The sequence below is a fragment of the Poecilia mexicana genome, unplaced genomic scaffold (assembly GCF_051168715.1).
Source record: "Poecilia mexicana isolate PSO_F unplaced genomic scaffold, ASM5116871v1 scaffold_2, whole genome shotgun sequence".
Taxonomy (NCBI): domain Eukaryota; kingdom Metazoa; phylum Chordata; class Actinopteri; order Cyprinodontiformes; family Poeciliidae; genus Poecilia; species Poecilia mexicana.
In genome coordinates this window covers 20,193,851-20,215,173 of record NW_028263371.1, presented here as the reverse complement: position 1 = coordinate 20,215,173, position 21,323 = coordinate 20,193,851, and the positions used below count along the sequence as shown (strand labels likewise).

The following is a 21,323-nucleotide window of genomic DNA, read 5'->3' as shown; positions in this document are numbered from 1 at the left end:
TTTATTTTCCATCTTCATGCTTCAGATTAATGGCTGATCAGATACTGAATAGTTTCTGTTTAATGATCAATAAATTGTTGAAGGAAGCTAACAGGGTTAGCGCTCTCTGAGTCTCTCTGGTGGTTTCCAGCCGTCCTGAGTGTCTCCAGTCCTCCCTGTCGTCAGGACATACCAATGTGAGGATGCGTTGCCTCTCGCCCTGCGCTGCCTTATAAAGGTAAAGCCTGGCGCCGCTGCAGGGAACTCTGGGAGTTTTACTCTGTTCGCTCAGACAGAACATGGAGCAACGTGACCATAAAACATGTTTAAATGGCAAAGTTTATCGTTTCAGATCAAAACTAAACAGGTTTTTATTAAAGCTAAAAACATGGAAAAACATTTTCCTTCCATACAACAGAAACAATGTGGATCTAAAGAATTAACAATAATAATAACGATGATGATGATGATAATTCTTACAGGGTTTTTGGATTTTAACCACCAAACATCACTTGAAAGTATTTCCAGTGAAATACGATCATATTAACAAAATGTATTTATTTTAAACTCCATTTTGTTTCTGGGTTTGAAGGTTTGATCCAGTTTGATCCAGAACCTGTCAGATCTACAAGAGAAGGAAAAATAAAATCTAAGACCTGATAACCTGCAGCAGCAGCTCCTATGTTTCCAGTTCATCTCACATTTTTAGTTCTGAGTTTAAATAAATCAAACGATAAAACTGATTAACTGAGTCGTTATGATTCATTTGTCCAGAAATCGTTTGGAGGCAGGTCATAGGTCACCACCTCACAGTTTATTTCACCTTTTCAAACTCCAGCTGGATTCAGAGGAACTGTTCAGAGTCCAGATACATTTTTAATCTCAGTTTTGTTCTTTAAAATCTGCTTTGTGCTTTATTTTGCTCCAACATGTTGATCTGATCTGATCTAATCTGATCGGGTTCAACGCTCCATCCTGCTGCTCTCACATCTATTAATAGAGTCTGTGTGTGTGTGTGTGTGTGTGTGTGTGCGTGTGTGTGTGCATGCATGCGTGTGTGTGTGTGTGTGTGTGTGTGTGTATTCATCCCTCTGGTTTTCTTCAGAGCTGCAGAGAAGATGCGAACTGACAGCTGAGGTAAACATCACCTCCTCTCCGCCTGAGCCTTCCTCCTCCTCCTCCTCCTCCTCCTCCTCCTCATCTTCCTCCTCCTCCTCTTCCTGCCCATATAAGGCAGCTTCCTGTGATGATGAAGTGAGAACCATCTGAGGATAAACAGAAATGTTCAAAGCAGGAGGATTACTGGGGTTTGTGGTCATTTTCTCTTAAATAATGAGCAAACTTTCAAGATGAAGGTTTTGATTTGACATTTTAAAATCTTTTTCTTTCATTTGTTTGCTTGATTTTGATCCATTTAATGGTGCACTTCCTGATGTGTCCACCGCACTGGGGAAAAGATTTCAACTTGCCCCCAAAATACTCTGATCACATTTAATTCATGATTCAGCATGGAGGAAAATTAAATGTTTCAGATTATTCTATTAATAAATTATATAATAAACTTTTTAACTAACCTTTTTGTTTACTTTAGTTGTCTTTGTTTTGAAATTTTAATTTCGTTTATGATCTAAAACATTAAGTGTGATTAAAAAATAAAAACATCAGAAATCTGTTTTTGTCTCCTGATAAAGTGCCATGTCACCTCCTGGCCGCTGGGTGGCGCTGACGGTCTGTGGTTGCAAACGTCGTTTACGTCTTTCCTCTGTCGCTGCGGTGGAGTTTAGACTTTGAAAGTGTAATTCATGCTGGTAAGCGTTATAAAAATGATTACCTAACGTGTGGGTTATGTGGGAGGTGTTATTTCATCGCTGAAAGTCGAGTTGACTGGTCGGCAGAACAAGAAAAGCAGGAAAGTCGGAGAGCGTAGCTTTGTTTTTCAGCTCAGCTAACCGGTGATTCCTTTATCGGACGCACGCCACTTTTCCTTTTATCTTAAACCTCAAATTTATTTTTATTAGCATTTTAATCCACTTTATATTTACTGGTTGTGTCCTGCAGGTGGAAGTTTGTATATTTTACCCCTAAAAAGTAAGTTTTGCAAGCTGTTTCATCTCCCCGGAGTTGAGGCTCGTGACTCGGATCTGATAACCCTTCGCAGCTTTGATTTTTACTTTTATTGCTCTTTATTGGGTGTTTTTCAGACTTTAATCATGAAGAAAGAAGCAGTGCAGGCAGCAGCCAAGGAGTTTCTGCAGTTTGTCAACAGAGGAGTCTCTCCGTATCATGGTAAGGTCTGGCGAAACTGCGATGATTAGCATTTGGAATAATCCGAGAAGCGTCACACTGAACCCCATTTAGAGATGTCTGCATTTAAACACTTCTTAATTCTCAGCGCCGTTTTAAAATCAATAATTATTGTCATTGTCACTTTCCTTACTCGTTATAGCTGCTTTTTGAACTTTTTAGAGTAATTAATTCACAAGAAGCTGCCAGACTCTGCTAATGGATTATCAGCTCAAAATCTAAAATAATACCTGAACTTTGACCTCAAATCCAGAGGAGTTGAACATGAGACTTTGGATGCAGAGAAGTTTTATCCAAACCTGTTCTCCAATGTCTCTATAATCGTACGACTAGGGAGACAGGTTAGTGTGTTATAATCATCATAAGACCATCATACAGCTGCAGTCTTCAGTCAGAAGCCTCTGCAGATGAGTTGGAACGCTGAGTGCTACTGGAGAGCCAACCGGCCCACAGCATCACCATCTGCAGAGACGTTTAGCTTCCCTTTGAGGGAAATGCAGATTTATTTAACTGCATACGATGATGATGGTGATGATGTTTGTTAAATCGGTTGTCATGGTTTCTGAACATCAATCTCCAGTTGATGTCAGTCCAGAACATTTTTTAACAGTTTTGCTCCACCTCCACATGGAAACGGCGTTTGAGGAGACTGAAACATTTATTTATTAAAACAAGTTTCTCTCATATCCATGGCGACAGCAGTAACCTGACCTTTAACCCCAAACAACAGCAACAGCAGACTGGAGGTTCTGGTTCCGGCTGGAGCAGAGCCGCAGCCATAGAGGCTAATGCTAACTGCTAGTCAGAGTCGGCAGAGCGCCATCTTAAAGTGGTTCTAATTTCAGAACCGTTTACAGCTGACTCCACGTGTGGCGCCTTCTGCAGGTCTGGGGGAATAACTGCAGCGTTTTGGACTGATATAGAAAAACATTTCTAGATTCTGTTTCTAAAGGAGAAGAACCCGTTTCATACCAAAGTCCTGTTGGGCTTTAGTTCCAGCTGACGGGTTTCTGAGAGTTATTAGAGTTCTCTAACGTAAACATTAGGGCTATAAATATAAATGTTTGCTTCTTTTTAATCCAACTTGTTCTGGTTCTGGTTCTGGTCCGGTCTGATTCTGCTCTGACCTGGCTCCACATTCTGGTAGCTGTACCAGCGGTTCTGTTGAGCCAGCAGGAAGCCAACCCGGTTCTGGTCGCCGTGACTTTGAGCTCAAGATAAGATAACGACCCCGCCTCTCGCCCAGAACGTTAGCTGGAGACAGACACCAGCACCTCCCGACCCCAATAGGGACAAGGGTGTACAGAAAATGGATGGATGGATGGATGGATAAGATAACGATGGAACAGATGGGCCCCAGTGTTTCCTCTCTCTGTTCACCATATATATCGCCATAGCAACAGCTGCTTCTTCTTCTGTGGTTCCTGCAGTGGTGGAGGAGTGCAGGCGGCGCCTCCTGGAGGCCGGCTTCACCGAGCTGAAGGAGACGGAGCAGTGGGACATCAAGCCAGCCAGCAAGGTGGGTCGAGGTCAAAGGTCAGAGGGAGCTAGCAGGTGGAAGCTAACCAGAATCTCCTCTGCAGTATTTTGTGACGAGGAATTTCTCCAGCCTGATCGCTTTCGCCGTGGGAGGAAAGTACCTTCCAGGAAATGGCTTCTCCATGATCGGAGCGCACACCGACAGCCCCTGCCTCAGGGTACGACATCCAACCCCGCCCAGCCAATCAGCTCCACCAGGTGCTACAGCTGCTTCTGTTGCAGGTGAAACCACGCTCCAAGAGGACGAAGCAGGGCGTGCTGCAGGTGGGCGTGGAGTGCTACGGCGGTGGCATCTGGAACACCTGGTTCGATCGAGACCTGACTGTGGCCGGCCGCGTCATGGTGAAGGTAGTTCAGCCTGAGAGCAGCAGGGGGTGCCAGAGCTCCGGTCTGCTGTACTGTGAATGTCTGACAGTAGAAATGTTCTTTATAAAAACAATTATAAAAAAAAAACAAACAATAAATGGAAATGAGATTTTCTGTTATTTAAATAAAATAATCATGAGTAAGCAAAAAATGAATAAGAAAATATATTTTCTTCATCCATCCATCCATTTTCTTATACCCTTGTCCCCTAGCGGGGTCAGGAGGGTTGCTGGTGCCTCTCCAGCTAACGGTCCGGTCAAGAGGCGGGGTCACCTGGACAGGTCGCCAGTCTGTCAACTGGCAGAAAGCTATATTTTCTGTTATTATGAAAACAATAACTAAAAATATTTTATCTTAATAATAATAAAGTAACTTCAAAGAAAATAAAGTAATTATTAAAATAAAGTATTTTTAATAAAAAAATAATTAAAAACTATTTTCTTTTATTAAAATAAAAATATTTTCATCATCCTGTTTTTTTCTCTTAATGTTGCAGGAATGAAAAAATAAAGTAAAACTTTAGTTTTTTCCTGCAGAGTGAAGATGATGAGTGTTTACCTTCCATGCTGAATCGCTCTTCCTCCTCCTCTTCCTCTGCAGAGCGAGGGGCAACTGGTCCAGCGGCTGGTCCACGTGCCCCGCCCTCTGCTCCGGGTGCCTCACCTGGCCATCCACCTGCAGCGCGATGTGAACGACTCCTTCGGCCCCAACAAGGAAAACCACCTGTGAGCACCAGGGACACATCTACATGCAGCACTGAGGCCAGAACATGGAGGTGTCTGTGATTTCCCAGCTGCAGTGAACGCACCGTGTTTGTTTCAGGGTTCCCATCCTCGGCACGGCGGTCCAAGAGGAGCTGGAGACCGGGTCATCTTCGTCTGGAGACACTTCCTCTGCCGCCAACACGGTGAAGCCCGTTCCTTCACGACGCCTGGCACGGTTCTGGTTCTGATCCTGGTTCTGTTTGTGTCCAGGCTGACAAGCACCACCCCGCCCTGGTCAGGGTTCTGTGTTCGGAGCTGGGCGTTCAGCCAGACTCTCTGCTGGACTTCGAGCTCTGTCTGGTCGACACGCAGCCGGCGGTGAGTCTGCACTTCCTGTCGGTTACCATGGAGATCAAACATTCACAACCCACCATGTTGGCGCCATCAGAAACGGGCCGGCGGCTTCTGTTTCATATTTGAAATGTTTTGAGTAAAACAGCCAAACTAAATGTCACTGTGAGCAAGACGGCCTTTGATTAGGCCGTTGAAGGTTCAGCTGAATGAAAGCAATGGCTAAGCTACATATTGAGTAGCTGTGCTAGCAGCTATGCTACATTCTGCTACATGACTAAAGCAGCAGGAATGTATCTCGGTTGTCTGCAGGAACAAAGTATATTATTATTACTATTATTATTATTATTATTATTATTGCTATTACTACTAGTATTATTATTCTTAGTCGTTTTGTTTAATATATTTTTGCTCTGCAGCTGAATTAGAGCAGAATTTAAATGAAAGTCATTTTCTGCCGTATTGTGGCGCCCGCAGCCTCGTGGCACCCATGTTGTGTATGCTTTGGGCCGGCCCGTCCTGGTCGGGTGAACCAGCAGGTTCTGACCTCCATGTTTCCCTGCAGGCTCTAGGAGGAGTCTACGAGGAGTTCATCTTCTCTCCCCGTCTGGACAACCTGCACAGCTGCTACTGCGCCCTGCAGGTCAGAACCAGTACTGCAGCTGCAGCTCCTCCTCCTGCAGAGGGTTTCTTCCATCTGCTCCATCTTCCAGGCCCTGCTGGAGTCCTGCGGCGCTGACTCTCTAACCTCTGACCCCAACATCAGGATGATCACTCTGTTCGACAACGAGGAGGTGAGTTCACCCGACCTCTGACCTCTGACCCGGCCCCTGTCCCCTCGGTGACCTCTGCTTCTGCTGCAGGTGGGGTCAGAGAGCGCCCAAGGAGCGCAATCCAACCTGACAGAGCTGATCCTCAGCCGACTGGCCGCCTCCGCCAGCAACCCCAGCGCCTTCCAGCAGGCGGCGCCGCGCTCCTTCATGATCAGTGCCGACATGGCGCACGCCGTTCACCCCAACTACACGTCAGTCTGCTCATGAATCATTCAACGGCAACGGCTGGATCCGCTCTGCTCAGACCAGGCTTTCAGGCAGCATCCTGCTGGCGGAGGCAGCATCATGCTGCGGGCTGCTGGATCCAGTCTTTGTTGTTAGCTAGGTAAATGTGGACCAACCAGCTGCTAACCTGGAGCTGTGCTTGTTTCCTCAGGGAGAAGCATGAAGAGAACCACCGGCCAGCTTTCCATAAGGTCAGTCTGCCTCCTGATTGGCCGTCTCACCATCCAATTGGAGCAGCTTTTACTGAAGCACTCTCTGCTTTCAGGGCCCCGTCATCAAGTTCAACAGCAACCAGCGCTACGCCACCACCGCCGTCACCGCCTGCGTGGTCCGGGAGGTGGCGAGCCGCGTCGGCGTGCCACTGCAGGTAGGCCCACTTCCTGTTAGCCGCACCCCCTTCCTGTTAGCCGCACCCACTTCCTGTTAGCCTCAAACCTGATGAATCTCAGGTCACATCTATATCAGATCTACATCAGTTTGTCTGAACATCCTGAAACATCTGAGCCAGTATGGAGCTAGCTGGAGCTAACAGTCATGCTAACATGCTAACACTCATAGCTCTGTGTCTGCACTGAATTCACTTCATTAACACTTTCTACAGGCGTCCAGAATGGTCTAAATAAAGTAAAGTAGACATAGAAGCAAAGATAGTACTGACTGAAACGGTAAACTAAATCATTCAGCCAACTTCCGCCTGTAGTTCACTGTAAAGACCACTAGAGGACAAACTTACCCATGTTAAATCTCTGGAGTCCTTTCAGAATAAGACTTCCTGTCTGTGTGGCCCCTGCAGGATGTGATGGTGCGTAACGACAGCCCCTGTGGGACCACCATCGGCCCCATCCTGGCGGCGCGGCTTGGCGTTCCCGTGGTCGACATTGGAGCGCCGCAGCTGGCCATGCACTCCATCCGGGAGATGTGCTGCACCTCCAGCGTGCTGCAGAGCACCGCCCTGTTCAAGGTAATGCCAACCTGTACAAGGTGACCAGTCTCTGGGTTAAGCAGCTGAAAGCTCAGCAGCCATTTTGACTTGATGGTGTTGCCATAGTAACTCTGTAAATAACCTTTATTAAACATGTCTAATCTCCCAAACAAACCCGCTCCAGACTCAGAGATGTTTCCATGCCTCTCATGGCTGCAGGAGCATTTCACAGTTTTCACACCTGACTGTGTTTTGTCTTCTGGATGTTTTCCTGCCACTGACTGCCTGGTAGTCAGAGGATGAAGGAGTTTCAGACTCGGAGCAGCTGGTTTAGCTGAACCGCTGATGATCACATGACCTGCAGTCAGCCTGTGTTTGTGTTAAACAACCAGCCGTCGTCTGGGAAACAGACGTAAACAACCATGGCCTCCCATTTACTGCTCATCTCTCGGCAGATGGAGATCCTCACTCAGCTCTGAGTCACTGAGTGTCCTGATGGGGGTTCATCTCCACTTCTTGTGGCTTTTATATCCATTCCCTGTTGTTTACCTTCACTTCCTGTTGTTTTACCTCAATTTCCTGTGGTTTTTCTGTGGTTTACCTCCAATTCCTGTGGTTTGACCTCCACTTCCTGTCTGCTTGGTCCCCAGGGTTTCTTTGAGCTGTTTCCGTCCATCAGGAACTCGCTGGTCGTCGACTGAGGACAGGACGACCTCGTCTCTCTACTTCCTGTTGATGACAGGAAGTCACTGTGATTTTATCAGAAAGATTTTATTAATCAGCTTCAGAAATAAAGTTGATCAATCTGGATCAGAGTCTGGTTTGTTTTTATTTTAGTTGAGTCTGTTCCTTCCTCCTTAGCAGCTGGAGGTTGAGGTGACGCTGCAGCCAGTGTAGAGGAATATAATTATATTAATAGTTAAAAATTATATTGTGACCAGTTTGCACTAAGACATGTTTTAACCTAAAAGAAATGTACTGTGTCAAATGGCCTGGGTCAATCTGACCTGGAAGTCAGGAAGGAATTCGGATTTGGAGAGATGTGGAGTAACAGAGGAAAGATGTTAGTTTGAGCTGTTTTGCAAGAAAGTTCTGGCACCCGTCTTTTCTCTTGATCGCCTACGAAGGAACAGGGCTGGACCCAAGACTTGGGGAAGAATCTCTGTTTGGACAGATAAGGAACAACCAACTTGACTAATAGTTCTTCTGATGGAGCAGATTTGATTCCAGGTCAACCCCTAGTTCTTGGAACTTCCAAACACATGTCCAGTGTGAACGGAGCCAGAATTGCTGCGCAATGAAGTCCGGTAACGTTATTGGTCAAAGCTTCCCAATACACAGAGCTGGAACTGTATAAAAAACTGATGTCAGAAATTGAAGGAGAGAGATTTTGGATTTCTGTAACGATGTAAATGTGATGTTTTGGTTCCACAGATGTGCATTAAAATCTCTCTCGTTTGGTCCATGAGCAAATGAAGGACCAGAGTCTTGTGTGTCTTTTCTTATTAATACATTCCTTAAATTAGCCACCTTTAAATTCCTTTATACCAGTGGGCTGCTGCAGCCAGTGGTCTGCTGGCTCAGAGACATGCAGCAGGCTGCCAAGACTGCAGCATTGGGTGGAGTAGGGAGGGACAGAGACCTGCAGCTTCTGCAATAATCCACTTTATCCTGGAAACTGAATGTCCATTCACAGCTCCCATAGTTACCAGTGACAGCTGGTTATGTTCAGATATTTTCCCAGTTAGATTTTAAATCAATATTTGCAAACCATCACAGGATCCCACAGCATGACGCTGCCACCACCGTGTTTTCAGTTATGATGTTTAGTTTTAGCAGACGCTCCGAAAGGGATTCAGATGATTTCAATTTGTTCTGAAGTTTTTACTGTGAGGTTGAAGGGAGGAGCAGCTGTGTGTGTGTGTGTGTGTGTGTGTTATGAACCTGCTGGCGGATCAGGTATCAATGCATCATCACTGAAATGAAGGATGTAAATATAAACCTGAGTGTTAAATTGGTCATATTATCATTTTCTGCCTTATTGATACTAAAATCATTTCTTTTATAAATCAATCTTTCTTTAGCTGTAGCTGTTGCGCCCCCTGCTGGCTGTTCTTCCTCCTCCTCTTCCTCAGACATGTGGAGCAGCTAAGCGCAGCAGCTTCCTCCTGCCGGATCTACCGGGTCTACCGGAGCTGCCATGATGTCTCCGCGGCTCTGCGCCGCCCTCTGCCTCCTCCTCACCGCCTCCTGCCGCCTCTGCTCGGCCGCCCGACACGGTAAGACCCGGCCCGGCGCCGGTTCGGTCCGTGATGTGGATGACTGGCCGCCTGGAGAGAGTTGGACTAATGAAACGTGACACTTTGTTTCTCTGGAAGTTGTTTGTTTTTATTCCGGATGAAACTGGATTAATGTCAGTCGGAACCAGAACTGGACCCGGCATGAAGCCCAGTCTGCTGTGGCGCCATCACTGACCAGCATCTGAATCTGTTTATGAAGATCCGAAGGGAAGCAGAAACTCAGAGAGTTGGACGGATTGAAGAACAGAAACTGCTCCCAGAAAACATTATTATTATTATTATTATTATTATTATTATTATTATTATTATTATTATTATTATTAATGGAAACCATCTCTGACTGACTGAATGGGTCATTTCTATAAAACCAGAGGGATTTCCCGGAGCTACTGGAAACTGAAGCCAGATCTGAACCGGTCCCAGTTTCTGGTCCCAGTTTCTGATTCCAGGAAATCCTCATCTTCCCGCAGCTTCAGATCCCGCAGCAGCTTTGAAATGCGTGTTTGTGTTGCGGGTTGGTGAAACATACGTCACACAGTTATGAGTCATAGCTGATGATGTTTCAGCACCATGGACAGCGTCAGGCCTGACTCGGTGATTGGTTATTGATTAATGATTCTGACCTTCAGCTCCTGTTAAACATGAGAAAACATCTCTAGTTATTCTCCATAAAATGACATGTGGAGCTGAAGCGACAAGTTGGCGTTCATATTAATGATCATGAGGAATAAACTGAGATTCTAAATACTAGTCAGAGTGAACCATCCCAACATACCATCTTTAGTTTACAATCAGACACATTTCCGGTTATATTTTCATATAATATAACAGACAGAGAAACAATTTTAGATTGTTTCTCATTTCTTCATTAATCAATCACAGATTAACTGATTATGTGTTAATGTTTATTAATCAATACTTTTAGACAGGTTAATGGTTAGGTTCAGCCAAATTCAGAGCTGTTAATTTACTAAATTAAATGAAATAAACTATCTGGGTTTGATTATAAACACATTGTTTATAAAAGCACAGTGTTTTCTCTTCAGGTTATCCAACTCATTTCCTTGTGACTACATTGACTGACGGAGCGTTTAATGAACTGCAGATTTAAATCAGAACAAACAGCAGGAAGAACAGCTCTGGCTTCATGTTGAGCCGCTCACAGGAAGTTGCAGTTTTCTGCTCTGATCTTTTATTTTGATGTATTTCTGTTTATTTTCAGTTTATTTGTCTCTAACTGATGAAGGACCTGCAGGTAAAACGTCCATGTGTCTGACCTGAACGTCCTTCCTCTCATTCTGGGATAAATATTCAGATTTATTCTGGTTTTAAGGCAGCTACTATTTGTTTCAGGATAAGTGTCCAGCGAGGCGGGAGTTGCCATAGCAACCACCGACTCAGCACTTGTTAGTGTCAGGTTGTTCCTGTTTATATGATGCAGCCATCATAACTTTATGGTTTTAAAACCTGAGAGCAGAAACAGGAAGATCTGGACTTTCAGAATAAATGTCACTGACAACACGTTAAAGCTGATCAGTCCCTCCGGACTTCATCAGGCTCGATTAGTCGATAACAGAGCGCTGATTGAGTCCAACTGGAGCTGCTGGAAACGGACGTTGCCATGGCGACCAGCTGTCTGCTTTGGGGAGATTCCCAGAAGGAAGCAGACAGAGGGTTGCCATGGAGACCTGAGGCGTTTCCGCTCTGATTCCAATTGAAAAACATTTAGATGATGTCATCACTGTGACATCATACATCAGCAGGTCGTGGTGAAATGTGGCCTCACCTGGTTTCCATGGTGATATTTATGAGAGGAAAATGAAACCCAAACTTTGATTTAAATGTTTTTCTGATTTTTGCAGGTTGTTTGTTTGAGAAGAAGATCTGTCCCAGAGGTCAGCTCTGCAGCGACGGTGAGTTTAAATTAATATCAATAAATACTGAAGTATAACAGATTAAATCCAGACCAATCCGAAGCAGATTATAGGAAGATATTGATTACTTCTGTGGACTCCAGCAGACCAAGGCCAGCTTCTGTTAGCAACTCTTCAGAAGGGGAAAGACAGGAGAACATTCCAGAGAGAAATCCTAATGCTGATCTAACATCATTTACTGCATTTAGAAAACCCAAATATTAATTCATGAACATTTAGTCAGCAAGAAAAAAAAAAACACAGAGAAAACTTTTCCTGACTGGAAGAAAGACGACAATTTAATATGTATTATATTGTTGATTGTTTTCAGGTTTTTGCTCTTCTCTGTAGGAAACTAGTAGCTAATGAAGCTAAGGAAGCTAAAGAAGCTAGTTTCTAAAAAAGCTAGTAGCTAACAAAGCTAGAAGCCAAAGAAGCTAGTTTCTAATGAAGCCAGTAGCTAACAAAGCTAGAAGCTAATGAAGCTAGTAGCTAATGAAGCTAGTAGCTTATGAAGCTAGAAGCTAATGAAGCTAAGGAAGCTAGTTGCTAATGAATCTAGAAGCTAACAAAGCTAGTAGCTAATGAACCTAATGAAGCTAGTAGCTAATGAAACTAAAGAAGCTAGTTTCTACTAAAGCTAGTAGCTAGCAAAGCTACAAGCTAATGAAGCTAGTTGCTTATGAAGCTAGAAGCTAAGGAAGCTAATGAAGCCAGTTTCTAATGAAGCTAGTAGCTAATGAAGCTAAGGAAGCTAGTTGCTAGTGCATCTAAAAGCTAACAAAGCTAGAAGCTAATGAAGCTAGTAGCTAATGAAGCTAAAAGCTAATGAAGCTAGTAGCTAACGAAGTTAATGTTTAACAAAGCAGAGCATATGACTGAAGCCTCAGCAGAGTAAACTAGGTCTCAGCCAGTCGCTGCTGTGCCTGTCCATCTCCATGACAACAGTGACATCAGCAGCCGGAGTCTCCTTCATGTTGGTGGTGGTGAGTCAGCGAGTCAACTCAGCCTGCAGCAGACCTGACTCTGCTGTTGCTATGGTTACAAAGCTAATGATCAGTGCAAATGGGTTCATGCTAAAAGTAAACCTGTGTCTGAGTGTCAGCATGTAACCATGGCGACAGTTTGAGATGCTGGTGAATCATTTACAGTTTCTGCAGCGATTAGCTGACCCAGTCAAACCAGTTCAGCACCAAACAGAGGGCATGGAGGTGGCAGCATCATGCTGGGGGCTTCCTCTGGGTTGTCCTTCAGAACCAGCCTGACCTTGTGTGTCGTCCCGTCCAGACGGCCTGTTTGGCCAGTGCGGCGCTCCAGACCAGAAGCCGGTCCGGTATCGAGTCTCCAGCCCGGTTCTGCTGCGGCTGCAGGAAATCCTGAAGGACCTGATGGTTCAGGGTGAGTCTGACTGTAGGCCCCATCCACTGCGGCGGAGTTAGGTCCCGCCCACCAGGCGGCAGAGCATATGATTGAAGCCTCAGCAGAGTAAACAAGGTCTCAGCCAGTTACACTGTCATGTGACCTCCAGGTCTGACCTGGAATGACGAGCTGACCCAGTCCATCATCAGCCGGGAGCTGAGCCGGGTTCCTACCACCGACCCGGATCTGGACCCGGACATGGACCCGGAGGAGAACCCTCCCAAACCGTAAGGAGAACCCGTTAATGAGTCTAATAAGTCAGAACCGTTAAGAGACCCGTTAACGAGTCGACCCAGGTCCGTTTGGTTCCCCAGGTCCTCCAGGCTGCTGGGCCCGGCCCCTCAGACAGAACCGGACCCTGGAGGTCCAGCAGAACCCGAGCTGATGCAGCAGTACCTGGACTACCTGGTTTTGGACCCATACCATCAGGTAAGAGCAGGCTCGCCTCACCCCCCGGTGGCGGTAGCAGGAGCTGACCCACTGTCTGTGCTGCAGAACCAGAACCAGGAGCAGCGTTCCCTCAACTCCCTGGACCAGAACCCGACCTTCCAGCGGGGCGACGCTCTGGACCGGGACCGGCTGCTGCTGCAGGACCTGCTGTCCCTCTACCTGTCCTCCTCACCTGCACTGCCTCGTCACCGGGGGGCGCCGGCCGCCGGCTCCTCCCTGCTGCCTGACCTGGACTTCCCTCTGGACTACAGCCAGGACTACAACTCCCAGGATCCTCAGCTCAAGAAGCAGGAGCTGGATGTCCTGTCAGGACTGGACGGTCTGCTGATAGACTGGCTCTCACACCAGTCTGGAGTTTATCTGGAGTTTTTAATATTTCTGTAGTTCAGTCTGGAGTTCTACCCATAGTTTTCCTGTAGCTTATCAGTATTTTTTTTATCAGTCTGTAGTTTCCTGTAGTTTCCTGTCTCTGTGTCTCCAGGGCCCTCCCTGCGCAGACTGTCTCTGCTTCTGGACGGTTTGGACCCGTCTGCAGCGTGGCAGGACCAGCGGTTGGACTCGTCCTCTGTCCCCCAGCAGAGCGCAGGTCAGTGAGCAGCCTGCAGTCAGAGGCCAGGAGTCAGGGGTAAAAGGTCAGTAATGTCTGTTGTCTTCCAGCAGATCGCCTGGGAGACGGCGCAGCAGCCAAGCAGAAGGTGAGTCCTGCTTGTCCAATCAGAACCGGGTCTGGGCTCATTTAGCTTTAGTTACTGCGTCGGTGCAGAATGGCACGGAGACTGGCCTCAGAGAGGGCATCACCATGGCAACTAGTGGAAGGTGATACGTCTCTCTCCACCAATCAGCTCACAGAGGCCTTAATGGCATATAAAGCGGCTCTCCAGGAGGCTCCGCCCCCAACCGCCAGGCCACCTGGAGGACAGAAGGAGCCAGCCAATCAGGACGCAGAAGGCGTAGCTAAGCTGTCCGGACACACCAATCAGAGGTACGGCAGCTTCTACTTCCTGTCGCATCAGCCAATCACATGTCAGAGTGTGTTCGTCATGACAACCAGAGCGTTCTTCCTCTGGACGCCCCATCTGCCCTGCCGCCCTGGGCAAAAACATGTCAGTCCTAATAATAATAATAACAGATCAATATGATGATGATCTGAGGATTCTGACCCAGTTCTCCTCTGCAGCTCGGTCGAACCGGCCGTCACCTTCAGAACCAGACCCAACTCCAGGAACCTGACGGTTGCACACCAACCAGGTGAGAGGAGGCGGGGCTTACAGGCAAGCAGTGGGGCTTAAAGACAGGAGGCGGGGCTTACTGTCAGAAAAGAGGTGGGACTTCGAGTCAGAAAAGAGGCGGGGCTTAGAGACAGGAGGCCATCTGAGCCGTTCAGCCAATTAGTGCAGTTCTTCCTGTTGACACCTGGATGATGTCTTCAGTTGCAGGGCAGAACTTTCTGGAGCCTGAGACCGGTCTAAAGGTTCTCCAGAGCGGCGCCGAACAGGTGAGACCTGAAACCTGGTTCTGTTAAGGTTCTGATGATGAGCGCTGAGGATTCTGGGTTTGTGCAGACGGAAGAGGGGAAGTCGTCATTGCCCCTGGCAACCAGAGTCCAGCCTGGCTCCCGCTGGGTGTTTGCCACGCTGGTGTCCATGGCGTGCATCGGCGGCATCCTGGTGGCGGCCATGACCATCGCCTGCCTGCGGCGCCACGCCCACCGCCTGGCTGCCAAGAAGCTTGGCCTGGGCCCGGACGGCGGCAGCTTCACCCACCAGGAGTACCAGGTGAGGCTCCGCCCACCTGTAGGTGATGGTGAATCCATTACCTGGAGAAACAGAGGAGAGAATGTGGTGCTGAGGGATCCTGGGAGAACCAGCTGGATCCAGAAGGGAAAGATTCATATCAGGAAGTTTGGAGTTCCTGCGTTTTTAGTGATTAATCGATTACTGAATTAGATGATAAGTTGATTAATCGGTGATTATTGGTCATTATTGCTCCAGATGTATTGATAAATGTATCATTGTAACATGCTAACGTTGTCACCAGGATCTGTGTCGGCAGCACATGGCCTCCAAAGGCGCCTTCGGCCGACTGGAGGCCGCCGCCCTGGGCGCGGTGGGCGGGGCCGGCAGCGCGACGGGGGCTGGGGCCGGCGCGGTGGGCGGGGCCGGCGTGGCAGGCGGAGTCGGACCAGACTCCAGGGTGAGCAGCGTGTCGTCCCAGTTCAGCGACGGCGCCCAGCCCAGTCCCAGCTCCCACAGCAGCACGCCGTCCTGGTGCGAGGAGCCGGCGCAGGCCAACATGGACATCTCAACGGGTCACATGATCCTGGTCAGGACCGCACAACACCACACTGTGTTCTAGTCAAATCACAGCAGACTGGGTCAAAAGGTCAAACACAAACATAATGTTCAACGGGAGGACATGCAGCAGCTTTGGGTCAGGCTCCGCCCCCTTCCTCTCTGCTGTGCTGCAGCTCCGCCTTTAGGCTCCGCCCACATCCAGCTACAATAGATGAAGGTTTGCTAACTGGAGCTGTGGGCGTCATGGTGACGTCACTGCCAGTGAATAACATGGAATATTCAGCCATATTCATATCCCAGGTTTGAGCTACATATCTTTACAGAATGGCATATTATTTAATCTGCCTGAATCTATAATAATAAAACTGGGATTATGGAGGAATTAACAGATTGGCTTTGAACAAAAGTTTAAAAGCTACAGTTAGAAAATATAATGAACTCCATGAGGAATCAGTTATAGAAGAGAAACCGTAAATCATTTGGTGACCTAGTCTGACCCGGTCCCTCTGGCTCCCCAGGCCTACATGGAGGACCACCTGCGGAACAAGGACCGGCTGCTGAAGGAGTGGGCCGCTCTCTGCTCCTACCAGGCAGAACCCAGCGCCGTCTCCGTGGCCCAGAGCGATGCCAACGCCAAGAAGAACCGCTGCCCCGACTCGGTTCCCTGTGAGTTACTCCACACACCGACACCGGGCCGGTAGAACCAGAACCTAACCGGTCACATGTTCTGCAGATGACCACTCCAGGGTGAAGCTGAAGGCCGACAGCAACCCATCTCGCTCCGACTACGTCAACGCCAGCACCATCGTAAGTCCACTCAGACCCACAGCCTGGTTCTGATGGTTCTGGTCGGGAGCTGACCTCTGCTTGACCTCTTCCTGACCTCCTTGCGACCTGCAGATTGAACATGACCCCAGGATGCCGGCCTACATCGCAACCCAGGGCCCCTTGCCACACACCATCTCTGACTTCTGGCAGGTGAGTTCAGAGGGGAAGCAGGTGTCATGGCTGCTGCCCGCTTCGTCAGTAACAAATATGGCTGCTGTGTGTGTGTGTGTGCAGATGGTTTGGGAGAATGGCTGCACAGTGATTGTGATGATGACTGCTCTGGTGGAGGATGGGGAGAAGCAGTGTGACCGCTACTGGCCAGATGAAGGCTCCTCCCTCTACCACATCTACGAGGTGGGTGGAGGTTGGACAGGTGTCCAGATTGGACAGGTGTCCTGGTGTCCAGGTGTGACTCCCCCCTCTCCCTCCCCCTCCCCCTCCAGGTGAACCTGGTGTCGGAGCACATCTGGTGTAACGACTTCCTGGTGCGCAGTTTCTACCTGAAGAACGTGCAGACGCAGGAGACGCGCACGCTCACGCAGTTCCACTTCCTCAGCTGGCCAGCGCAGGGAATCCCCACCTCCACGCGCCCCCTGCTGGACTTCCGCAGGTACTGCAGCTTCCCGTCTGCTTTGGTCTCAACCTGGGATCTTTATAGATTATTGGACTTGTTTTCATAGCTACAGACAATGCTGGGTGTGAATCCCTAACGTGTCCTGTTTCTCTGTCAGGAAGGTGAATAAATGCTACCGCGGACGCTCCTGCCCCATCATCGTTCACTGCAGGTACAATCAGCTGATCCCAGGTGTTACAACCAAGGGACTGTTTCTGATTCGCTCTTCCTGTGTTTCCATAGCGACGGCACTGGGCGGACCGGGACGTACATCCTGATCGACATGGTTCTGAACCGCATGGCTAAAGGTGCAGTAGATGTGGGGTGAGGCGGTGGCTGCTGCTCCAGTCACTGACCGACTGATTCTGGTTCCCCGCAGGCGTCAAGGAGATCGACATCGCCGCTACGCTGGAGCACGTCCGGGACCAGCGGCCCGGGATGGTCCGCACCAAGGTGAGTCCGAACCGGACCACCCTGATACACCAAACAGTAGCTCAGTTTTACTAAGCACACTTTAAACCTCCAAAACTTAAAACTAATCGTTTCTAGAGCAGATTCTCGTTCTGGTTTCTAATGCGTCTCAGCTCTGAAAGGCGTAAAGCTGAGCCACGCCGCCACCTGCTGGTGGCAAATGGAACTGACCCAGTGCTTGGTGCAAGGAGCCGCCCGGGGCCCCTTGTGGCCCCACACACTAAAAATTAAAATATTCTAAATACTTCAAGTACAAAACAAAGTTTCATAGTGAACTCATTAAAAAAAGCTTGAATGAGTGACCCAAATTCTGCTTGAGGACACAAACTGGAGGATATTGTTTACAGAAATAAACTTAGTTTATATTTTTATGCTCATTCCTCATTTTAATGTCATGTGCAGAATAAAGTGAAACATTTCATGGCCCTTCATTAGTTTGTACTGACTGAGTTTTGTCCCAGGAGGTAAAAGTTTGTTGGGGACATGAGCACCACCATCCTGTCTTCCTCTCCAGGACCAGTTTGAGTTTGCTCTGACAGCAGTTGCAGAGGAGGTGAACGCCATCCTCAAGGCATTACCCCAGTGACCCCTGGACGACCCCAGATGACCCCCGGCACCGACTCAGGATGATCTAGGCGATGTGTTCAGGAGCATTCAGGAGAACCTGCGTGAAATGTGCAAGTGAATGCACCACAAGCTTTACCCACCCAGACAGCTGGCGTTGTGTTGTAGCTGAACCTGCAGAGGCGGATCCGCTCCAGGTTTTCTCTGCTGCTCATGCCCCCCCCCTGTGCATTTCCTGTCTATGTAGTGTTAACCTCCAGCAAGAGAAAACTATAAAAATAAATCTGATTTTGTAAGTGTGACTTTAAATAAATCTGTTTGTGTTGCAGCAGCTGTGTGACTTCCTGTGTAAATGACTCAACCAATCAGGTTTCAGATCAGCTTTATTAATTTTAAGGCACAAACATGATAAATCGAGTCGGTGCGTTCAGTACTCCTCCCCCTCGTCTTCATCGCCAACGCTGTCCGTCCCCACCTCCTCGTAGTCCTTCTCCAGGGCGGCCATGTCCTCCCGCGCCTCCGAGAACTCTCCCTCCTCCATGCCCTCGCCCACGTACCAGTGGACGAAGGCTCGCTTGGCGTACATCAGGTCGAACTTGTGGTCAAGGCGTGCCCAGGCCTCGGCGATGGCCGTGGTGTTGCTGAGCATGCAGACGGCGCGCTGCACCTTGGCCAGGTCTCCACCTGGCACCACAGTGGGCGGCTGGTAGTTGATGCCCACCTTGAAGCCAGTGGGGCACCAGTCCACGAACTGGATGGAGCGCTTGGTCTTGATGGTGGCGATGGCCGAGTTGACGTCTTTGGGCACCACGTCGCCACGGTACAGCAGGCAGCAGGCCATGTACTTACCGTGGCGCGGGTCGCACTTCACCATCTGGTTGGCGGGCTCGAAGCAGGCATTGGTGATGTCGGCCACAGACAGCTGCTCGTGGTAGGCCTTCTCGGCCGAGATGACGGGCGCGTAGGTGGCCAGGGGGAAGTGGATGCGGGGGTACGGCACCAGGTTGGTCTGGAACTCTGTCAGGTCCACGTTCAGCGCGCCGTCGAAGCGCAGTGACGCCGTGATGGACGACACGATCTGGCCGATGAGGCGGTTCAGGTTGGTGTAGGTGGGGCGCTCGATGTCCAGGTTGCGGCGGCAGATGTCGTAGATGGCCTCATTGTCCACCATGAAGGCGCAGTCCGAGTGCTCCAGAGTGGTGTGGGTGGTCAGGATGGAGTTGTACGGCTCCACCACCGCTGTGGACACCTGGGGAGCCGGGTACACGGCGAACTCCAGCTTGGACTTCTTTCCATAGTCCACAGAGAGACGCTCCATCAGCAGAGAGGTGAAGCCAGAGCCGGTTCCCCCACCAAACGAGTGGAAGATCAGGAAGCCCTGCAGACCGGTGCACTGGTCAGCCTGAAAGCAAAACACACCCAGAACGTCAGGAGGAGACTCTGATGCCACGCAACAAGACTGTAATACAGCCAGGCCTCAACCCAACTGTAACTCAGTCCAACCAGACCATGACCCCTTGACCCAGCCAGGCATTATCTCTACCACACCTCGACCCACTGAGACCTTGACCCCTGAAGCCAACAAAACCCTGACCCACCAGTTTGCGTGTCCTGTCCAGAACCAGGTCGATGATCTCCTTGCCGACAGTGTAGTGACCCCTGGCGTAGTTGTTGGCTGCGTCCTCCTTGCCGGTGATCAGCTGTTCAGGATGGAAAAGCTGCCGGTACATTCCTGTACGGACTTCATCTGTTGGAGGGAAAAACCTTCAGTGTCAGCCATGTTTTCTGAACATGTTTCCATGTTTAAGCCGCTGCGTTTCCAGGCAGCACTGACCAATCACGGTGGGCTCCAGATCCACAAAGATGGCTCTGGGGACGTGCTTCCCAGACCCCGTCTCACTGAAGAACGTGTTGAAGGAGTCGTCTCCCCCTCCGATCGTCTTGTCACTGGGCATCTGGCCGTCCGGTTGGATGCCGTGCTCCAGGCAGTAGAGCTCCCAGCATGCATTGCCCATCTGGGCGCCGGCCTGGCCCACATGCATAGAAATACACTCACGCTATGGAGAAGAGGAGAAAAGTGATCAGGCTTAATGGTTTCTGACTTTAGGTATGATAAATAGCTGAGCAGCACACCGGCCCTTTAAGAGGAACTCTATCAGTAAACGTATAGCGTTAGCAGATGCTGCATCGTGAACTCATTAAGGAGATTTTAGTAAAGTTCAGCCACATTTCCTAATCAGGAAACCAGATTACAAAATTACTTCCTACACCTACTTATCCAGACTATTTTCTAGATTTTCTCCGTCGTTTCAAAGCTTTAACTCCGTTTAATCATCGGATTACAGAATGCACCTTGAACGCACCATCCCAGGAGCAGTGACGTAGTTTCCGCCCTCAGGTGTCTCAATGCAGACCAGTTGGATCTTGATCCAACCGGGTCATACGAGTATTTATTACCCCTCACATCATGGAGAAAAAGGGAAAAGCCCCATCGACGCAGGCAGGAAGCCGCGCTCCTGCCCCACCCCCAATGTAACGTCCACGGACCCGCAGGGCGTTATCTGTCCGCCTCATATTTAAAAGTTACCGCCCAGAACTCCTTTAGCTAAAGTACATTTAAAAATGACCCGAGTTTATTTAAAATAACTAAACTGAATATGTGAAAGCACTGACTGGCTAAGGGATTAGAAAACTGAAGTGTAAACTGTGAAACTTTATTTTTGATCTTTTTAATCTGCGCCAACATGGCCTTGTTCGACGTCAATTAATGGAAAAAAATGTTGTAGAGAACACGGATGAAGTGTGACTTACACATTTCTTTAAAACATTTCAACAACTTTTTCTCTCTTTAGATGCGTCTTTTACGATATAAATGCGAGTTTTAAGCGGTTTACTCACCATTTTGAGATGTCTGTCTCCTTCTCTCCGACGTTCAAGGATCGGCAGTTGGAAGCAGTGTGTGACGCAGCAGGAGAGCCGCTCCCTTATAAAGCCTCACAGGGGCGGGGCTACGAGCGGTTTGAACCTGCTGAAGGCGGGAGATTACCGGAAGCAGATAAACTAATGTCACAAGTACAACCATAGACGTATTTATGTCTATGAGTACAACAGAGTACTACAGTCATACCAAGAAAAATAAAATGACGAGATAAAGTCGTAATATTTCTAGAATAAAGACTAAAGTTATAACATTACAAGAATAAAGTCGTAATAATACAAGTCACTGTATTTTGAGAATAAAGTCATAA

The 21,323-nt window shown here is 48.5% G+C and overlaps 2 protein-coding genes and 1 pseudogene across 5 annotated transcripts; 2 read left to right on the top strand and 1 right to left on the bottom strand.

The window, feature by feature from the left end:
• The first annotated feature begins 1,682 nt into the window (after positions 1-1,682).
• dnpep (aspartyl aminopeptidase) lies at positions 1,683-8,033 on the top strand. 3 transcript variants are annotated; one of them, XM_014990066.2, is made up of 16 exons: positions 1,770-1,787; positions 2,038-2,067; positions 2,181-2,265; positions 3,714-3,802; positions 3,867-3,980; positions 4,045-4,170; positions 4,789-4,913; positions 5,011-5,095; positions 5,163-5,270; positions 5,809-5,886; positions 5,957-6,037; positions 6,107-6,267; positions 6,453-6,492; positions 6,567-6,668; positions 7,095-7,262; positions 7,874-8,033. In XM_014990066.2, exons 3-16 carry the CDS (start codon positions 2,190-2,192, stop codon positions 7,922-7,924), a joined length of 1,404 nt encoding a protein of 467 aa, XP_014845552.2. In that variant the 5' UTR covers positions 1,770-1,787; positions 2,038-2,067; positions 2,181-2,189; the 3' UTR covers positions 7,925-8,033. The 3 variants fall into 3 exon arrangements, with proteins under 3 accessions (XP_014845549.2, XP_014845552.2, XP_014845551.2); XM_014990063.2 differs by lacking the exon at positions 2,038-2,067 and having other exon boundaries at positions 1,683-1,787; XM_014990065.2 differs by lacking the exon at positions 1,770-1,787 and having other exon boundaries at positions 1,841-2,067.
• Positions 8,034-9,390: 1,357 nt separating this feature from the next.
• Positions 9,391-18,403, top strand: LOC106919585 (receptor-type tyrosine-protein phosphatase-like N; annotated as a pseudogene). Its single transcript, XR_015765335.1, has 22 exons — positions 9,391-9,502; positions 11,386-11,436; positions 12,724-12,834; positions 12,965-13,082; positions 13,152-13,284; positions 13,351-13,624; positions 13,787-13,930; positions 13,963-14,000; positions 14,148-14,287; positions 14,483-14,553; positions 14,736-14,800; positions 14,868-15,080; positions 15,343-15,627; positions 16,118-16,265; positions 16,333-16,406; positions 16,500-16,577; positions 16,662-16,781; positions 16,871-17,037; positions 17,159-17,212; positions 17,284-17,348; positions 17,420-17,493; positions 18,026-18,403. The product of XR_015765335.1 is annotated as a receptor-type tyrosine-protein phosphatase-like N (transcript).
• A 37-nt stretch (positions 18,404-18,440) lies between these two features.
• On the bottom strand, positions 18,441-21,073 carry LOC106919590 (tubulin alpha chain). Its single transcript, XM_014990069.2, has 4 exons — positions 20,974-21,073; positions 19,910-20,132; positions 19,674-19,822; positions 18,441-19,477 (listed from the first exon to the last, which is right to left on the bottom strand). The coding sequence occupies exons 1-4, from the start codon at positions 20,974-20,976 to the stop codon at positions 18,503-18,505; spliced, it is 1,350 nt and encodes a 449-aa protein (XP_014845555.1). The 5' UTR covers positions 20,977-21,073; the 3' UTR covers positions 18,441-18,502.
• Between the last annotated feature and the right edge of the window lie 250 nt (positions 21,074-21,323).